Below are 19,101 nucleotides of genomic sequence, written 5' to 3'. Positions count from 1 at the left end.
AATCACGTATCGCAGTCATTAAGCCCGCGTAAATGTGGAACTTCTCTTCAGAAAACAATGCAGGCGCAAGCGCATCGAGACTGTTTTACGCGGGCGTGTTCGTTTTTAGCTTCCGTCATAAAAACTAGCGCCACGACCGGGTATCGGACCGCTGACCTCATGGTGAGTAGCTCAACGGCTTATTCACTGAGCAGCCATGTTTATTTGGCACTGCATTATTTATGATTGACGCGCAAAGATGCTTCTATACCATGAACAGATGTCTATGCACCGGCAACTGTTGCGGTGGCGCCTGCCACGCAGTGCGCAGACGCTGGTACGAAAGTTACTCGCTGACAGAGAGAGGGAGATAGTGTGAGCGCTATGGATTAATAGAGTCAAACTTGCAGCTTCATTCATTTCCATAGTTTCAACACGAACAACTCCCGTAAAATAACGCAGTTTTTTACACTTCACTGCCTTGTTTCTTTTCGTTATGTTCACTACTCAGTGAAAGAGGGCGACCTAAAAATTCAGTTGCCTTCAGTTACAGCTAGTTTACCATATTGTTTGGTCATTCGCCCATACGCCCATCCTCCCTCCTCTCCCGTCCCCCTAACTCGAGCAGTGGGCAGCATGCTGGCCAGCCAGGACCCATCCGACCCGCTTCTGCTAGTCCTTAAGGCCCGCCTGGGCGCCCAGGGCAAGGGTGTCCTCTTAAAGCCGGGGACTAATAACTAGGAAAATTTCGTTTATAATCGTTCTGAATAGAGTTTACTCCTACTAATTTCAGTTTCACAGTGCGTTCCGGGCTGTTGGGCTCGAAATCAGGACCTGAGAGTTCATCCGCAGCATCGCCGTCATCAGCAGCAGCGTGTATTTTGAAGAGCGAGCCCTCCCGAAGACTTCCACTCTTTCGTGTTGTTCGTGGGGTCGGCGAGTGTCAAAGCAATTGTTGGTTCATTGTAGAGTATTGTCTTTGAAGCAATCAATTCACCGTTACGTGATCAATACGTTTTGTAGGACATAGATTTCCACTTTTTCTCTAGAAAGGGGCGGTCAAATGAGGCACAGCCCGTGGTGCCACTCGGATGAGAAAAAAAGGTTGCGTCGATGACGAGTATGCACGACAACCATAGACAGGAGATGTGTACGCATGAGTCGCAACCTGGGATGGCCTTGAACCTGGCGTCATTGCTTACAATCAGTGACCCCAACGATGATTTCCTTGGTATTTCTTTGGACCTCACTCGCGAATACACCCTGCCCACTAAGGCACCCAACTGTGGTCCACCAGCGGAATGCACAGTCATGGACAATTGGAATGCGAACACTTAAGTATAAACAAGAACACACAACATCTAAGAACGCCTTTCGTGGATCCCCTCTTAAAGGGGTGGTTGTGGCATATTTGGAAAGTCGCATTTCTAAACTCCGTTGCTGTTACTGAGCACTGCGATAATTTAACTTGCATGTAAACAAATTTTTCTATTCCTATGTTCCAGTTCATACTTTTCGTATTCGCGTTTCATTTCTCCATGACTGTACATCAACAAATACCAAGCTTCAGTTCGCCTAGCATGGTGAGGCGGTCATGCACAAGATTTGTGCCCTTCCGCTGAGCTTGGTGTTTGCCCAGCTCCTTGCGAAGATTAACGCGCAGGAAAGACATCAGCTATTTTCTCCGAGCTGTCTGAGTGGAAGCAACTCTGCTCCAGGTAAGGCGGTCATCGAAAGTTTGTTCCAATAAGACCTTTTCTATTGCGTGCGGCAGCTTATTTTGACCGTGCTACCCTTCACCTTTGCACAGCTATAGTTGGCAATGGCAGAGAACCAAATGTTTCTGCATTAAATATAGCCTATTGACACAGGGTAGGATCACCTTCTACGGACTTTTCATCCCAGAGGGGCACACAAACTACGTTCGTGGTTTCTGATGCGAGGTTGCTTACAATACAAACCACCGCCGAAGCTCTGTATTCAGGTGAAGCATCCATTGCCGAGTACCCGCACAGCCAGAACCGTGTAACTCCTTGCATTCTCAAAAAAATGCAGATTTGGCGAAAGTGACACCTGTTATTGTTATAACAGCATAAATGGAGATTATTGGTAGGACAGATCTTTGAAGAACCAAAAATTAAGAAACATAGAAAAATAAAATTTTCACAAAAATGATCTCAGAAAAGCAAAATATCCATCTTATACATCTTCGCCAAGAACAGAATAATAAACAAAAAAGTCCGCAAAGAAACATTCAGAATACGAACAAAAATAGCGAAATTGACTAACAGTGTAACGCCATGCATTTCCACAAAAATTCTGAGTTGGCGGAAGTCACACCTGTAATTTTTATAATAGCGTAAACAAGAATAATTGGTCAAAAAGAATTTTAAAAACCAAATCATAAGAAAAATAAAAACATTTTTACTAAAATAAACCTGACAAAATACATCCCCCTCGAAAACATCCCCCTCGAAAACTGAAAAATAAACGATAACGCCCGCAAGAGAACGTTGGTAATAAGTACAGAAATAGCGTAAATGGACCAGCTCTGCATTACGCCTTGCACCTTCAGAAAAAGAAACAATTGGCGAAGTAAAGGCACGCCGTCACTATAATAGTATATATTTTTGTCATTTCCAAAATAAAACAACGAAATAAATTAACCGAATGTCTTTCGCTAGTCAAACCGATATTTTCTGTAAAGAACTCACACACTAGACAAGCGGCATACGAATGCTACGCATTTGTAAACATTTCTCTGAATTCCAGCAGATTTTCGCCACCTAAGCATTAAGGGACGCTTGACGTTACACAAGATGAGTCATTCAACATTATATCTATTCCCAATTCGAAGCTGTATATGAGACAAAAAGATCGAAAGAGGCAGAGGCGTGAAGATAAGGCTCTGCCGCCGGCGTTTACAGGCAAGATGCATTGCATGCTGCCAAAGTCTTGAAGTTATTTTTTCCTGTTAGGCAAGTATGGCCGCGGAGAATACTTGGGCTCGCTTCCAGGCACCTAAGAAAAGCAAGCAGAAAAAACGACATAACGTGTAAACTTCATGACTAATCATCTCCAAATGATAACTACTCCATTTGAAAGTCAAGTCTTGATCTTGAAAATTGGGCCTGGTAATAACCAATCCACTCAAGATACAAATAAATCCAAGTGATGATACGTGCATGCTTGGCGCCCAGTTGCGTTTTGAACGGCGCGTGACTTTGGTGTGACCGCGTGCTAGTTCACACTGCGGGACGTTCGCTTTGTAGCGCCTCGCGCTTATAGAACCCCCCGCGCTTCAAAGACACACGGAGCCCAGGGAGTATTTGTTGGCGGTCATGAAAAGTACGTAGAACGTAAGCCATAAAATCTTCGCTTAAAAATGACGCCAGAGGAATCTGCCAAAGCTATCTACCAGAACTATGCTGAAGCTAACCTTAACAGATCATATTCACCCTGAAATCCTAGGTGGCAAGACGACAATACTTTCGTGCTTCACATTAAACTGCCGTTGTCTCTGTACTTGCACGGAAAATGAAAGAATATGAGGTGCAATAAATTGTCAGTAGGAGGTGCGCTATACCGGCGTCAACATTTCCTTCTTGTAGGGGCGATGTTGCAGATCTGTCGTGCTTGTTTTCTTCCCGCATTAACTACTGTGCGCTCACCTGGGGACAACTATGTTAAAGAAATTAGGTGCCACTCCAACCCCTGAGGGTAGATTACCAGCGAAGCTGTTTGTGGGTTATTGGCTGGCCACAAACTTTCACTTAAACCGCAACGTCGCACCGGGGAAACGACCAGCGGGACTGTAGCCATGCCGACGTCTTGCGTTTTCCGCCTCGCGGCATTCGCGGAACCGGCGGGCATGGCGCTTACGTTTGGCGTCCGCGGCCCAATCGCCGTCGGTGGTCTCCTTCTGCAGCGTTCGCGTCCATTGCCGCAGATTTTTGATGCAAAGCTTTACTAATCTCGTCGAGCGGTTTCGCCGTCGCGGTAAATTTGACCTTCATTTGCCCGCACGCTTAGCAACTCATCACGTGACTCGCCGGGCCGAGCTCCGCCAATGGCCGCGTTCGACTTTGCCGGCACCGCCGCTGCCGGCTTCGCGCATGCGCTTTCCGTAGCGAGGCCGGGCCGCCTTCTCTTAGCGCTTCGCGGCAGCTGGAGGCTTTGATCGTCGTCGACAAGCGACGTTTGAACACCCGCGTATATCGCCCGGCGAGCCGTCGGAAGTGGGACCACAACCGTAGACAAAGGCAGGTCTTGGACGAAAAGTACAATAATTACAGTTAAATCAAAGGTTACCCAAGTGAAATGAAGACTTGACAAGGTTAAGCCAAGCTTTCGCTTTGCATATCCAAGGATAGCTGAGCTAAGCCGCAGCCATTTCTTTTTCTTGAGTAGGCTTCGCTGTGCAACACGCAATGTGTGAAAGACAGCTTACATAGACTAAGCTTACAAAGATCTCCTTAAAGTCAGCTTCGCTACTAAACAATCGCCTTGCTGGGAAGACATCTTTTCCGGAGCAATATACACCATATTATATAAAAATACAGAGCACCCGAGGTGAACAGGCGGACAAAGGGAGAGATTGCGCCGAAGTGTGGAGGAGGGTAACGTCTTTTCTCAATTTACGCACGCAACGCAGCCACTGCTCAGCGCAGTCGGCACTCGAAATTCGAACGTGCAGGAAACCTGGATGCAGCCAGCGCCTTCCTGTACCAACGGCATCCTGGATGTCTCGTCATACTGGCGGAGCGAAAGCGATTCCGCTACACCCAAGCCCTTTTGAATAAAGTTCGTATTCTTTACTCGCTTTTACAATTCCTGCTGCTTATGGTCTGTTTGTATTAGTAATTAAACATATGAGCTTCCTTCTACTTCCCAAATAATATGATTGTGCTTCTAAAGACTCGACGTTTACTGCTCGACGCGCGTTACTGGTGATTCCGGTTCCCGCAGGACGCAGAATGCGTATAGACGCTCGCCTCTCGTTCCCGCGCAAGTGGACGTAAACCGTGGCACACACACGGCTTCTTTCAGGTTCGCGCTGCCAGTTCGCATGCGACTCGACATGTTACTGCCATGCACGTTTGTCTAAATGCGCCAACGGAAGAGCCTCACCTGAATTGGCCCTTTTGGTAAGAGACGGCGAAGTAGGGATGCCTGACGTGAGGCACGTTGCAGGCCGCGTGGCCAGGCTGGCTGCACTGCGTGCCGCGATCGGTGGGGCGAGCGCATTTGTTGATGCACTCCTGGAAGGTGGCGTAGGCCTCGCTGCTCGCATTCGGGCAGCTACCCGAAGGGAACTCCCACACACGGCAGGACATGCCGTCGTGGTACCACCATTCCCTCTTTATGTCCTTCCTAGAAGGCGTCAAGGTACGAAAGAAAGGGAAGTGCTGGCCGTCGCGTTCAACGACAAAAGGCAGACTGAAATCACATACCTTTTCAAGTATTCAAATATTAAAATACCCTACTCTTGAACAGTTGGCATGCCCTATAGCGCACTTCTGTTATTCTTTCATTTGCCCGGCCTTCTATAATTCGAACTGAGATAACTTCTCCTGTGACCATTCCCTTCTGTCAGTGACCAGTGACCAAATTCCAGTGACCACTCCGTTCTGTAACGCCCTCCGGGCTTTGAAGGTATTGAAATAAATAAATAAATAAATAAATAAATAAATCAATAAATAAATAAATAAATAAACAAACAAATAAATAAATAAATAAATAAATAAATAAATAAATAAATAAATAAATAAATAAATAAATAAATAAACAGCTTCGACGGCACTAGTTAGTAAGGGCATTTAAGAGTTGTTGCGCGAGATAGTCACGTCTTGTAATTACCCTGCTCTGCTATAGCTTGATACCGCGTTCTTTCTTTTCGTCCCTCTCTTGCTACACTAGTAATCAAGTCTTATTATGCTTGACAACTACCAGCCAAACTTTCTGCTTTAACTTTGCTGCTCTCCTCCGTTTACTAATGCTGATCGTTAGCTGTCCTCCCGTAACCAGGTCATTCCTGTTACAAAAAGTGATGTTAAACGGGTCGTTGCTATACGACCGGTCATAGTATAAGCGGGCCGAAGTTAAAGGTTCCCCATTAAGTTGACCACCTGAGATGTCTGAGATGCACCTAACATCTTAAACACAGCGTTTTAATTTTTTGCGTTTCGTCCACACCAGGAGGAAAGCGGTTGCCACGAGGTTTCAAATCAGTGATATCTAGGGCGGCAAAGACGCCCGGGTCATCTCTGATCTTTCGCTCCAGACATGGAAGGCTTGTTTTAATACCCCGAATTCGCTTGCTGGTCCCATGTTAAAGTCTCTTCGTCACCACCACCGCAATCATCAACGCCGTCGCCGTTGTCACCATAATCACGAGCCTATTCGTGTCCGCTGAAGGACGGAGGAGCAGGAGAAATAAACTGTATTATCAGGGTGCAATCAGGGTGCAATCAGGATAATAAACTGTATTATCAGGGGACCACTGGGAGCAGCCCAGTGGTGACTTCGGCAGCCGGTCCCACCAGTGCTTTCTGGACACCGGGGTCAGAGCCACCCTACGCCGCCTCCCATTGATCAATCAGGGGTAACAGTGTTTGGGGGAGAAGGCATCTTCCATACTGCCAGCCATCTCTATCGCGAGCTTAGCCAGTCTATTCTCTACTTTTTTACAAACACTTGTGCAGCAAAGTCCCGTTTCAACTCGTGTATGGTTACCGACGATGCAGGTATTTTTTGGCGTTACTAAACAACGAGCTTCTTTGCCTCCTTCACCAGGAATTGAATAAGCACTTGTTCTTTCAAACCCTCTGAAACAAATGTCATAGGGAAGCAACTAATGTTCTCGAGTTACCCTAATACAACACTATAGTGTTACCAGATCATTTTGTAAAATTGACAATCAATCGGGAAGTGTCCTCAGTGATTAAGGGAGACCCCTAAAGTTCGAGCGGCAAAATGGCGTAGCCCTGTAGCATGTGCACGTCCCCGTGGTTACTCACGCAGTGCAAGAGGCGAGGACCGGCGGGGCGCTGCAGCGTTTCTGCGGGCGCTTTGAGTCCACGCACAACCTCTGGCAGTCGCCGAGCGTGTCGAATTTGTTAAGGCCTCGGTTGCAGAGGTGGGGTTGATCGTCCCCACTATATGAGCACGATCCGCCATTTGGGCCGAGGACGTGAAAGTATGCCGTGGTCTGGTGGTCGCAGAAGGTGTACTTGACCGGGCCGCACCGCGAGATGGGCTGTGAAGTGCAGAAAGTTGGGGAGAAAAATAGGCAGTGCTGAGGGACAGGCGAACCACATTGCAGGTACCAATACAATATAAGGGCATCAGATATGTCTAAAGACTTTGATACGATCACGGAGCAATCGAATTAGTTCACCTGATCACGAGATGTTTCCCAAGTATATTTCAAAGTTAGTATGAACTGCCCTTTGCGCCTACGTATGGAGAGGTAACGGTATTTGATTGATAAATCAGCCTGTGTCTGCCTAAATTGTGCGCGCCGCTGCAAGCTGTACCGTATCTAGAAGGCTTCCGGGAAAGCTACGACATCATGGAAGCTACCTGAGTTCTAGGGTCCTAGTAAAATTTACTTGCGTATATCATTTACTCCACAAAAAATACTGAACGAGAAAAATGCAGGAAGCTCACACTAACGCGTAAGACTGGAAGGTAGCGAAGCTGTATGCAACCTTCAATCTCCCCGAGTGGGCATGCTTGGATTGGCGAACGTGCGCTCGTTTTATTGCTCGGTGCGAGGTACGCGCTCACGAGCACGGTAGGACGTGTCTTTCTCGTTCCGATCAAGTGACGGCACGATACGGCGAACGCTGTATTTTTGTAGCGTGAGCTACACTGGCCGATGTTGAGCAGTTTCGCGTGGCTCCTGGAGAGCCGTGGTGCGCATGCACGAGGAGCAGTGACGTCACACGGCGCACAAAAACATTGCTCGCTGCCCGGCGTCTCTCGTACACCCCACGCGCCCAGCGTCTTCACCGACCTCCGTTCCGCACGTGGCGGCCCGGTCCACTTGATGATCATGCGAGGGGTGGCCGGGTGTGCAACCGATGGCTCGTGCGTCGCAGCAACACCGGCGTGAGCCTGTGGAACCAGCTTAGCTCTGGGGCCATTGGTGACGCTGCGGCGGAGCCGCTTGATAAATATACGTGTGGTACATAATGCGTATACCGTGTGTGTGTCATTGAAGCAGCAGTAAGTATGATAATCTAACTAATCCTAGACAACCAGGAAAGCTAAGAACAGCCAGCTGAACCCTAGCTCACGCTACGTGTATCCTGGCATAGCCAAGCTAAGCCACTGCTATTTTTTTTCTGTGGCCAATATTGGCCAAGCTCCCGACGTATGCCTAGCTTGATGAGCGTGTGATCGAAGCTCGTGTGCACGAGCGCTCGGCATTTTTTTCATATTCCGAACTGCGGACAACATACAAAACTGATTCGCTCAACAGCTTCGTGTTAATCAATGCATAAACGCAGTAAACCAAACAGGGGTAGTATGAATTTACTCGTACCTGGAAGCCTATATGTGTACCAGTTATGTCCGATTATACGGATGTAACATTTATGAAAGAAAAACCCCATTTGTAATCTTCATCGAGTAGCTACCAAGTGTCTTGCGAACAAGAAAGAAATGATTCTTACGAAATTATTCAGGGGCGGCGCATCATGGTGTTTAGGCGCAGTCTCCGGGTCTTCTGAGGTTACGATGGATGATTGACCACCGCTGGCCTCAGTAATGCTGGCACGATTCCGGATGTGGGCGTCTCCATTTATGATCTTCTGTTTTCTCGCTGGGCCTCTTTCCCACTTGACAACGACTTTTTTCCTGAAGAAAAAAATGCACTTGGTCTAAAACATCCACGCCAAACGTGAATTCACAGTATCCGAACACAGCAAGATTATCAGTGCGCCTGCGAGCGTTGCCTGTGTTTAGCTTAAAGAAGCGGAGAGTTTGGGCGAAACAAAAATTGAAACTATCGAGCAGGATCAGCATCAAGCGCGTCTGGCTCCTTGCAGGCATATTATTGAGAAGGAGGACGTAGAGGGGAAAAAAAAAAATCACCCGAGAGCGAGTTCGATAATTTGGGGGAATTTCTGGGCTGTGTGCCTAACTAGCATCCTTTTAAAGCGCGGCGTTAAAGGCCCCGCGTCGCGGAAAAGCCGGCGTCGTCGGCGGTGATTGCCGGGAGCGAAAACTCTGCGTGAGCGATAAATACCGTAGCGCCAACTTGCGGCGGCGCGCACTGATACACCTGGGATCGTAAGACGCTGCGAGCAGGAGCGGAAATTTCTCGCCACTCGCGGGCGCCTCTAGACGCGACTAGTACGAATGCGCCAGCGTTAGATTTTAATGCGGCGTCGCTAAGGCTTGTTCTCGATACACGTGCGATGGATGCGCTGCCATACCTCTGCTGGCCGCACTACAGCGCGTTCCTCATTGCACAACTAACCAATGAACACGGCGACCCTCAAAAACTCCTGAAAGAGTTAAAAACGAAGTACATTCCTCAAAACGACAGCCCTAAATACGAGGACTACAACGGAAGCGAAAACGAAGAACTTGGTGCGCCATTCACCCTCAATGAACTGAATAAAAGCCTCTATGCAAGACTCTAACCAGGCCAAAACAGCAGGACCAGACCAAATTACGAACCCATGCCTCCGTAACCTCAACGGTGAAGATCAAGAATCGCTGCTGCAAGAGATTAACAACATATATGGACGGCCAAGACTCCCCTACCCACCGAAAGGAAAACGGGGACGGTGATTGTTATCCCAAAACCAGGAAAAGCAACCAACGCATCCAACCTAATGCCCATAACACTCACATTCAGCGCCAGTAAGCTCTTCGAACGAATGATATTACGGCGCCTGTACAAGCATCTTGAAGAACACCAGCACATCCCCTTCACTATGCTAGGCTTCCTACCCAAACTATATACACAGGACATCCTCGTAGCACTATATGAAGAGGTAATAAAGGCGCCCATCTCATCGCAACTGACAGCAGTAATAGCTGCGGACCTGCAGGAAGTGTTCGACAATGCAACCCACAACGATCGCAGAAACTGGCCAAAACAAACTGTGGAACAGCAATATATAAGGTGTTCCAGGGGGACTTTAATTTTTTTTAAATAGGCCTTCGGGGGTAAAAATGTTCTTCTTGCGCGACGTGATCAGGGACCGAAGCGGGCGCTATATAACGGCTTTGAAGTGCTATTCAGGGGAATAATGAACGATAATTGTTAATTGATTTTTTAATTATTGCACTTAAGCATTTGACTGCAATGTAGAGGACCATCAGCCAAACCGATAGCCACCATTGCATTCACGAACTGTAATTGCGTGCAGCGCTACACCGTTCAGAACTTCAGCGCTCCGGAAGCGCGCAACGGGCTCCGTGCGGTAGCTGAGCACCGCAAAGCCACGCCCACGCGTTGATGCCACTCGGAGCTCTACAAGTCACGCCTACAGGTGTGACCTGTACAGGCGTGATGTAGCTATACAGGTAAACCACAAGTCAGAGATAATTAGAAGGATATGAATGGGGTGCAGTGCATTCGGTAGGCATTCTCAGATGATGAATGGCAGCCTACCATTATCCCTGAAGAAAGTGCATGACAGGTGCATCTTACCGTCTTACCGGTACTCACTCACGGGGAGAAAAATTGGAGGCTCACTAAAAGGGTTCAACTTAAATTAAGCACGACTCAGCGAGAAATGGAAGGGAAGATGATAGGTGTAACAGTAAGGAACAAGAAGAGAGCGGAGAAGGACAGGGATTGGATTAGATTGGAGTAAACTTTATTTGTGCCTGCAGATCGGCGTTTTTGTGCGCCGTGACGCGGGCCCGGCGTAGTCCTAGGGGTTAGCCGTTACTCGGTCCGAGCCATCCGCTCGCCGTTGACGGCTAGTGAGTCTCGTGCCTTTCGAGCGCCCTCAGGACCTGCTGGAAGGCCCAGGGTGTACGTTCGCGGTCGTAGCTCTTCGCGGCTTCTTCCAGCCGCGGCGGGATGGTTCTCGATGCCGCTTCCTCCGGTTGTTTTGAGCAGTCCCACAGGATATGGTGCTGGTCGGCCGTCTCCCTACGGCACACCTTGCACCTGTCGGTCGGGTACGCTTCTGGGTACGTTCGATGCATCAAGGCCGGGGTGGGGAGCGACCCGGTCTGTAGCTGTCTTAGAAGTACGGCCTCCGCCCGGCTCAGCCCCGGGTGCGGGGGTGGGAGAGCTCTGCGAGCCAGGCGGTAGGCCTTCGTGATCTCGCCGCAGTCCGTCATGCGGTCTTTAGCTCCGAACCACGCGGGACGGTCGGTCGCGGGGGCGCGGTTTGTTAGAGCTCGTGCGCCACGTGTGCCGTCTAGTTGTGGTTTGCGTTTTTCGCCGACGCGCAATCGCCCGCATGCGCCGGGAACCACTTGAGCCTCACTCTTTTTTCTTGCAATTTGACTGCGCGCAGCACGCGCTGGGCCTCTTCACAGATGGCGTCCCTTGGCGTAGTTGCGCACCGCCGTTCTTGAATCGCTCAGCACCGTGTGGCAGTCGGTGTCGGCAATGGCCAGGGCGATGGCGACCTTCTCCGCGCATTCCGCCTTGGTGCATCTGACGCTCGCCGCCGTCCTCGCGGCACCCGTGGACGCTTCGATGACAGCCGCGGCGAAAGCCTCACTAACGCGTGTTAAGGACATATTATTAGAAATTAAGGAGAAAAAATGGGTGTGGACAGGGCATGTAATGCGAACGCAATATAACTGTTCGTCATTACGGGTAACAGAGTGGGTCCCTAGAGAAGGCAAGCGTGCCAAGGGGCGGCAGAAAGTTAGGAGAGCAGACGAGATCAAGAAGTTTGCGGGGATAAATTTGTTGCAGTTAGCCCCGGACCGGGATAATTGAAGACCTCTGAAAGAGGCCTTTTCCCTGCAGTGGGAGTAGACAGGCTGATGATGATGAACCCCAGCCTCGGGTCCAAGTGTCGCTTTCTTCGATAAAGCTGGAGCACATCACCGGAGCAGCTCCTTTGTTTTGGAGAGGACACTGGGGAAACACGAGAGTGCAATGGCTTTGGTTTTGGACAATGATCTGTCGAAAAGCGTTCAGATAATGCTGACTGCACAACTTAGCACATGGCGGCTTTGTTGTGCAATGATGGATTCCGATACTTAATGCACGGTATACAAGAACAAGAGAGGGAAGGTTATTTTTTCGGTTCAAGGTTCAACCTACTCGTGTGCGAGTACACGAGTTTAGTGGGAAAGCTGCTGGGACGCGGCTGACCCACCGCCAGGTTAGCACGCCCGCACTGCTCGCCAATAGAGATGCCGTTAGTGTACCAGCAGGGCTCAACGTGAGCATGTGTCCGGTTTGCAGTAAGTTCTATACTTATGCCTCGTGGAAAAAGCATCACTGGTGCGTATGGAACCTTGGGAGATACAAAACGCTTACGAATCGATATTTTCCAGCGAGCGGTGGGTGGCAGTTGTTGGGGTCTGCATGACATGCAGGTCGGCTAGGCCCATGGGCACGTCGGTGTCGAGTTCGCCCAGCGCCTGGAACAGCGCCATCTCGCGACCCAAAACGGCGGCCGCGAGGATGAATCCCACCACGGCGCAGACGGACACGGCAGCGAGCAGGAAGCTGAGTCGGCGCAGGCGTCGGGAGCTTCGCTCCTCCGAGCTCTCGACCCGAACGCTTCCCAGCGGGACAATGGACGAATCTGCGCACGTGCACGCCGTGTCGGCTCGCTGTCTTTGCCAATAGTTCAGATATTGGGGAATATCTGAGCAGTTCCACATCTGAGAATAAATGTGCCCGCTAAGGTACGATATATGGATCTCGACACAGTGCAGAACTCATTTTCACTAATGAACCGCCATGATTGAGCACTTTCACCAAGTGTGCTCGAGGAGCAACTACGTGAGCTTTGTCTTTCGTAGTAGACTGGTGAGTCGTTTCGGTATGTCACTCACGTCGGGGAGGGTGACCTTTCCATTCAACTGTTTTTCCAAGTCTATATACCTAAAATTGTGATCACTACGAGGAACCTAGTGACAAACATCGTGTCTTACAATGGATATAGCAAGTGGCCGAGGCGTTTTCGGGGCGCAGACTTCAAATACCATACTTTTTGACGCTGAAAACCATTATCTGCACGGGCACGTTAATTCCATATACGGTTGACGACTGCAAGTGGCTGTGGGTGGTTCCCTTCTATTTTCCCCGACATCGCGACTCGTTCCGCATGCGCCACCGATGCCTGGTACCACGGAGTCTGGTACCACGGAGCCTGGTACCACGGCCTCTTCTCCACCTGTTTCCCATTTCCATGCAGGGTGTTCCTTGTACGACGGCCGCTGTCTAGGCAGCTGCCGCTGTGGGTGGTAGCGCCTTCGAAGCCGCATAGGCAGGTTTCCGCAAATGAGACCTTCTAAACCAAAGCTTTACTACTTTCGTCTAGCCCTTTCATGGAGGATGCGCAAATGACCTTTTGACCAGAGACACACCCCCAGCGACACACCCCTCGAAGTGCATCGCGTGATTCGCCGGGCGCGCTGTTGGCGCCTGCGGGCGCCGGCAGCCGGCAGCCTCCCATGCATGTTCGCTGGGTCGTTACGGGCAACGTGACTCGTCCCGCGCCCGGCGAAAAGGAACGGTGCGTTCGCCATGAATGAACGCCGCGTTCACCCGGCCTTCTTGTGCGAGCGTTCCATGGAACCGAACGGCTTTGAGACGTGCTCGACAATACAGCTAAATCAAAAATTTAACCAAGAGAAACAATGACTCAACCAGACTAAGTTAAGCTTTTGCTTTGCATATCCAAGGTTGGCTGAGCTAAGCCGCAACCATTTTTTCTTCTTTTTTCAATTTTCTTCGGTGATGGCACTGGGTGATGCGGGTGAGCTGCGGTCGTGTTTTCCAGTTTCAATGCAGCGTTCTCTTTGAAAGAACGAAATATACTGCAGCTACACAGTACGTTTGTTTCGCAGCAAAAATTGTTATTGGCAGATATCATTCCGTTATTTCACGGAGCATTTTGTACCTTACAGTTCCCTCAAATCAACGTGCACAAAAAATTTCACTTTGAATTACAACTTCAGAATTCTATCAATCAGCTTTACGTCTATACTCTCTGCCCGAAGCGAAATGACCTCGAATGCTGGCTACAATCGGTGTTACGTTCTTCAGAAGGAGCTGCAAGCAGAAAAAATGTGTAAAGCTCACACCTGCGCTAGCAGTTAATGTTTTGAAATGTTTTATACAAGAGCCAGAAGAAATACCTCCATGCCCGAAGTCGGTGGGAAGCAGCGGCTACGAGCGTGCAAAATATAACATGCAGATAATAAAAGTTTGGCGTTGCAGACAAGACGACGCAATCTGAAACAGTGGCAAAGACATTAGTTTTCGCATCTACCACATTTAGGTGATGCAGACGCAATTCAGGATTGACGGGGCTTTCCGCGACGAGTTATTTTGGTGGGCCGCATCAACGCTGACTCGATTCCAGCACGTAATTCACAGCCTCGTTTTCTGTCGGGCATAAGCTTGCAGTCATTCAATCATCTCGAGTAGGCTGTTGATTAAACCATCAAGAAAGCTACATACGTGTGCTGTGGGGGGAGAGATCAGCTTGCTCGGCTTCAGGCGACGGGGCCAGCACCGACGCCACCATTGGCGCTAATCCGGCCTCGTAGCTGAACGGCATCGTGGCTGGCGCGTAAGGCACGTCAGCGCTCGGTGAAGCTTCGTACGTGTACGGGTGCTCGTCGCGAAGCGCGTACGTCGCGGGTCGCTCGCGCCCGGCAACGCTGTACTCCAGAGGATACTGCATCGCGGACTTGGCAGCTGCCGAATTACGAATAAACGCTAGCAACTCTCAGCGGTAGACGGCCTACGCCGAATGGAAACGCGTTGCCCAGGCACCTCACAGGTTCGTAGCTTTCGCTAGATTCAATCGTTACAATGATGATAGTGATGACACAGAAAAATGAGCGTGAAGACGTGGGGATTAGCCAGGAGGTGGGGAAGCGAATTTGCGAAGAGCTGGACAAGTAAGCTCTCTCTGCATTAAAACTGGCTTTGATGACAATGATGATGAGGAGGATGACGAGAGGTAGAAGTGTATCCCTAGTTCAGGAAGCCGTATCCGGGACGGCCTCTCTAGCATCCACAGTGGTCTCACGTAATTCGCGCCAACAGCGCCAAATCCTCACCTAGTGGTACGTGGCGTCTGAAAAACGTTGCATTTATCGTCATGGCAACGAGTGGAGAGGGGTAAAGGAGGTTGGTGACGTCGCGGACGCTGCTGACGGCATTTTTTCCGCGGCAGCCGGGCTGGCCCGCCGGGCGCCGGCCGCAGCAACCGACTCGGCTCGCCCAACTTTCGCGCCGGCCGCTTCTCATGGGCCGCACGAAAGTTGGACGAGGGGCGGCGATGCCTCGGAATGGCCGCCCCCCGTCGTTTTGTATGTGTGTGCAGTAACGCGTTTAATAATTGAACGAAGAAAACATGTAGGTAATATAGTCCGTTTTCTGGTGTCCAATTGTTGTCTTGGTGGCGATATTAATTGGAGCGTTACACAAACATTCTTTTCGGTTTTCTTTTATTCAAAATTCACATGAGGACATCTTTGATTCGAAGTCATGAAAAAACATGCACTACTCTCATATATTGCACATACATGTTATGAACACACTATTGGACTCTAAGTAAAATTATGACATGCAAATTTAGGCACACAACATTGCACAATAGGAAACAAACGAGCGAGATACACATTTAAATACAAAATAATTGTTACGCAAGCAGAACTTCGAAAGTTTTAGTCACTATAGATTTTTTTTTTCGCGCACACCTCGGCGGGAGAAGAAAAGAACTTGACAGGTCCCACTCAATGTATACTTATCTCTTGGGCTCGCCTCGAGACAGGAATACTCTTAGACATTAAAGAAATTCGTTTCAGTTCAGAGACACAGTAATCGGGAACCTATAAAATAAAAGAAAGCACACACAGGTATCCTTCAAGGCCGTCCTTTTTGGCCAGTTAACGCAAACTCTCAAAGAAATAGTTAACCCGGACATTAACCTGCATACACTGCCGAGAAATCATGTTCGCACCAACAAAATGCAGCGAGAAAAAACTGTTGCAACACAATAACCGCACTATTGACCACTCATTGCTGGATTATATCTGCGTACAAAAATAATGCGCAACCACGTCGTATAGCACAGAACACAATCGCAACACAAATCGAACGCACCGTCTTTTCTTTTAATGGCCCGTGAACAGTCTCATTACCGGGGAGGGGGGGGGGGGAGGAGGGGGAGAGAAGACGTGCAGAAAAAAAACCATTCCTGTATTTTAATCCGAATGTACCGTGCTCATTACTTCCAGATATCGGCTGCAGGTTGTTACAAGCTACCCTCTAGCTCGTGTCTGGGCCGCGCCTCTTATCTCATCCTGTCCGATACGGCATGACGCTTCTAACTTAGAACTATGGAACAGCAAGGCCACTCGCGATAAGATGACAAGGCGCGGGCGCACACTTTAGATTGAAGAGCACAGCCGGCAATGCTTTTTTTTTTTTTTTTTTACTGAGCGAAACGCTTTCAATGGGGGCTGCAGACAACGCATGTATTTCGGCTTGGCCTTCCACTGATCACTGTGAAAATCGAGTGGCATTGAACACCGCGGTATTTGCCAGATTTTTCGGAGCGCTGAAGCAACGCTTGGCAGCAGTTTTGCTGCAAATATCCGTTTTTGGAGCAAGATGGCACAGGAAAAATTGGTCAGGGCACACCGCCCCGACGCCAACAATAGCCGTGGTAATAGGTACGAAGTCAATGACAAGAAGCGCGTACAGTTGAGCTTGCCTGCTTTGTGAGCAGGTGCAGCGTGATGACTTTTGAGGGGTTGAGGAGATTCACCAGAGGAAACGTCCAATGAAGACTCAAACCTTCCTCGACTTAGGGCCCCTACCAAGACCCAAACCCACAGCACGAAACAACAATAAAAATACATTGAAAATAATCCTGAATCGACGTTCAAACAGTTACTAAGGCAATCATGCAATGGCAATGACGTCTCAAATTCACCTTATGAGCAAGAGTGTGCGCGCCGAACGCGCAATAACTTCTATTAAAACTTTTTGTACCTGCAAGGCTGGGATATATTTACACATTAGTTTCCACTCCAAGACGACTGACATGTCTCATTAACTTCCCGTTACATGCGCGAAGTATTTTGAAAACAGAAGAGTGCGATCGGTCGGCTTTTTTTGGAAATTACTATAACTTGTACAAAGCCAATTTGCTTACTTGTCATTTTTGGAGAAGACGAGAAACTTGGCCGAACTGTTTCTCCCTGTGTTGCTGCACCACAGAGCTGCGCAGGACTGGTGACGCTCCTTCCTCCGCGGCCCCATATTTAGAATACATTTGAATATATTTTATAATGCAGCGAAACTTTCAGCCCGTGGAGGCGTTGAGGCAACCCGCGCAACCCTTCGCACGCCGGCTCGCTCACGCACGCACCGAACTGGCCCGCCGCGGGCGCGAAGAGAAAGAAAAAAAAAATATTGGCGCCGGTGAGCTGTAGCGCATGCGTGACGAGGCACGGAAGCATGCACGGTGTAGAAAGAAAGAAACGCTGAGGGAAAGGGAAGGGCCACGCCGCAGCACCCTGCCGCTAGGATCGCCACAATTTCGGAAACCGAAACTAGCCAGAGTCGCCGACCAGTGGCCGTATGTCGACCCCGCCGTCGCAGCCCAGGTTACAAGGATGGTTGCGTTCATCCAATCGCCGTCCTCGAAGCCTAATGCATTCTTTTTGTCGATAAAAGGTTTAAAACAACTTCCTCGAAATATACGAGGCACCTAATTGTAGGACGGCCACGGTGAGGTTCTCTGTATTTCCGCGTCCGCAGAAGGAGTCCACAAGTGTTTTGATACTTTCACTTGACACTTCCACATTTATAGGAGCGAAAAGTAAGTGAACAGCGGCGATCCTGGGCCTACAGACTGGTCACTTTTCATTGATCTCAAGACGACGACAACATCATCTCATAGACAGTGCTGTTAGTGCAGTGGAGGTCACTTCCGATATGAATTAACCCCTTCTGCGAGCTTCTCAGTCAGTCCCCTGCCTGTACATGTTACTTCTGCGACATTCCATTCTGAGATAGGTACAATCATAGAGTTTCTAAATATCACCTAGAGTGGGAAGTGTCGCTGCGAGCGCACGCCGCCATGGGAATGGGAAGTGTGGGAATTGTGGGAATCGGATTGGCAGCAAGTGGCTAGTGCAAATGGCTATGGATTAGGCTTCTCGGCTCTGAAGCGTTTGTTAGTTCTGTTTTCGGGATGCCCTGTCTGGCATTCAATGGCTATCACAGACATCTCTAAATAACAACGTGATTAGCACTTAACGCATGTGCTCGCGTTAGCTTGGAGTTTCTTAAGATGAAGGTGTGACCACATGCAGCGACGGCGACAAGCGACGCGAAAAACGTAACTCAAAAGGTACAACCACTGATCTCCACTTAGTTGCCGGATGGCGCTTCGCCGCTGTCGCGGCCGGGCGCGCGCACGGCCACCGGAAGTTCAACGGCTCGCCCCGGAAGTCAGGCGTCTGCTACGCTTTTCACCCGCTGATAAGCGTCCCTATTGGCGCATTTTGGCATTTTGTTCTCACTTTATTGCATTTTGGCTGTACACATCACGTTCAGATCGCAACTTATGCTATACCGAAATATGGGACGTTAATATGAAGCAGAATTAGTTGCAAAGGAGAACGAAAATGTCACTTGGGTCTTGGTTTGAGAGGAGACGACGCAGCTCTAACGGGATTTATGCTAGAAACTTATGCTAGGGATTTATGCTAGAAAGAAAACAACGTGGGCACGGCGTCAGGCTGTAGCCGAGTTCGTGCGCCTGTTCTGTCAAAACAGTTGTCAGTAAAGTGGTCGCTGCAGAGCCTACTGCCTGGGGATGAAGAGCTAGTTACACGGGCAAAGTTAACTACGGTTAAGGAAAAGCGCGGTTAGACAAAACCGCAGTTTGCTGCATTACACGACAGACGAAACTGCGG

At 49.3% G+C, this 19,101-nt stretch overlaps 1 protein-coding gene across 1 annotated transcript; it reads right to left on the bottom strand.

Annotated features, from left to right (window-relative positions):
• Positions 1 to 2,711: 2,711 nt before the first annotated feature.
• On the bottom strand, positions 2,712 to 14,843 carry LOC144168658 (uncharacterized). The gene is made up of 7 exons (XM_077697602.1): positions 14,618 to 14,843; positions 12,461 to 12,731; positions 11,498 to 11,686; positions 8,661 to 8,844; positions 6,999 to 7,237; positions 5,110 to 5,352; positions 2,712 to 3,000 (listed from the first exon to the last, which is right to left on the bottom strand). Exons 1-7 carry the CDS (start codon positions 14,841 to 14,843, stop codon positions 2,901 to 2,903), a joined length of 1,452 nt encoding a protein of 483 aa, XP_077553728.1. The 3' UTR covers positions 2,712 to 2,900.
• Between the last annotated feature and the right edge of the window lie 4,258 nt (positions 14,844 to 19,101).

The sequence above is a fragment of the Haemaphysalis longicornis genome, unplaced genomic scaffold (genome assembly GCF_048455015.1).
Source record: "Haemaphysalis longicornis isolate Haplotype H1 unplaced genomic scaffold, Haemaphysalis longicornis Haplotype H1 scaffold_2, whole genome shotgun sequence".
Classification (NCBI taxonomy): Eukaryota; Metazoa; Arthropoda; class Arachnida; order Ixodida; family Ixodidae; genus Haemaphysalis; species Haemaphysalis longicornis.
The sequence above is the reverse complement of the archived record's forward strand: the minus strand, read 5'-3'. Positions and strand labels throughout refer to the sequence as shown.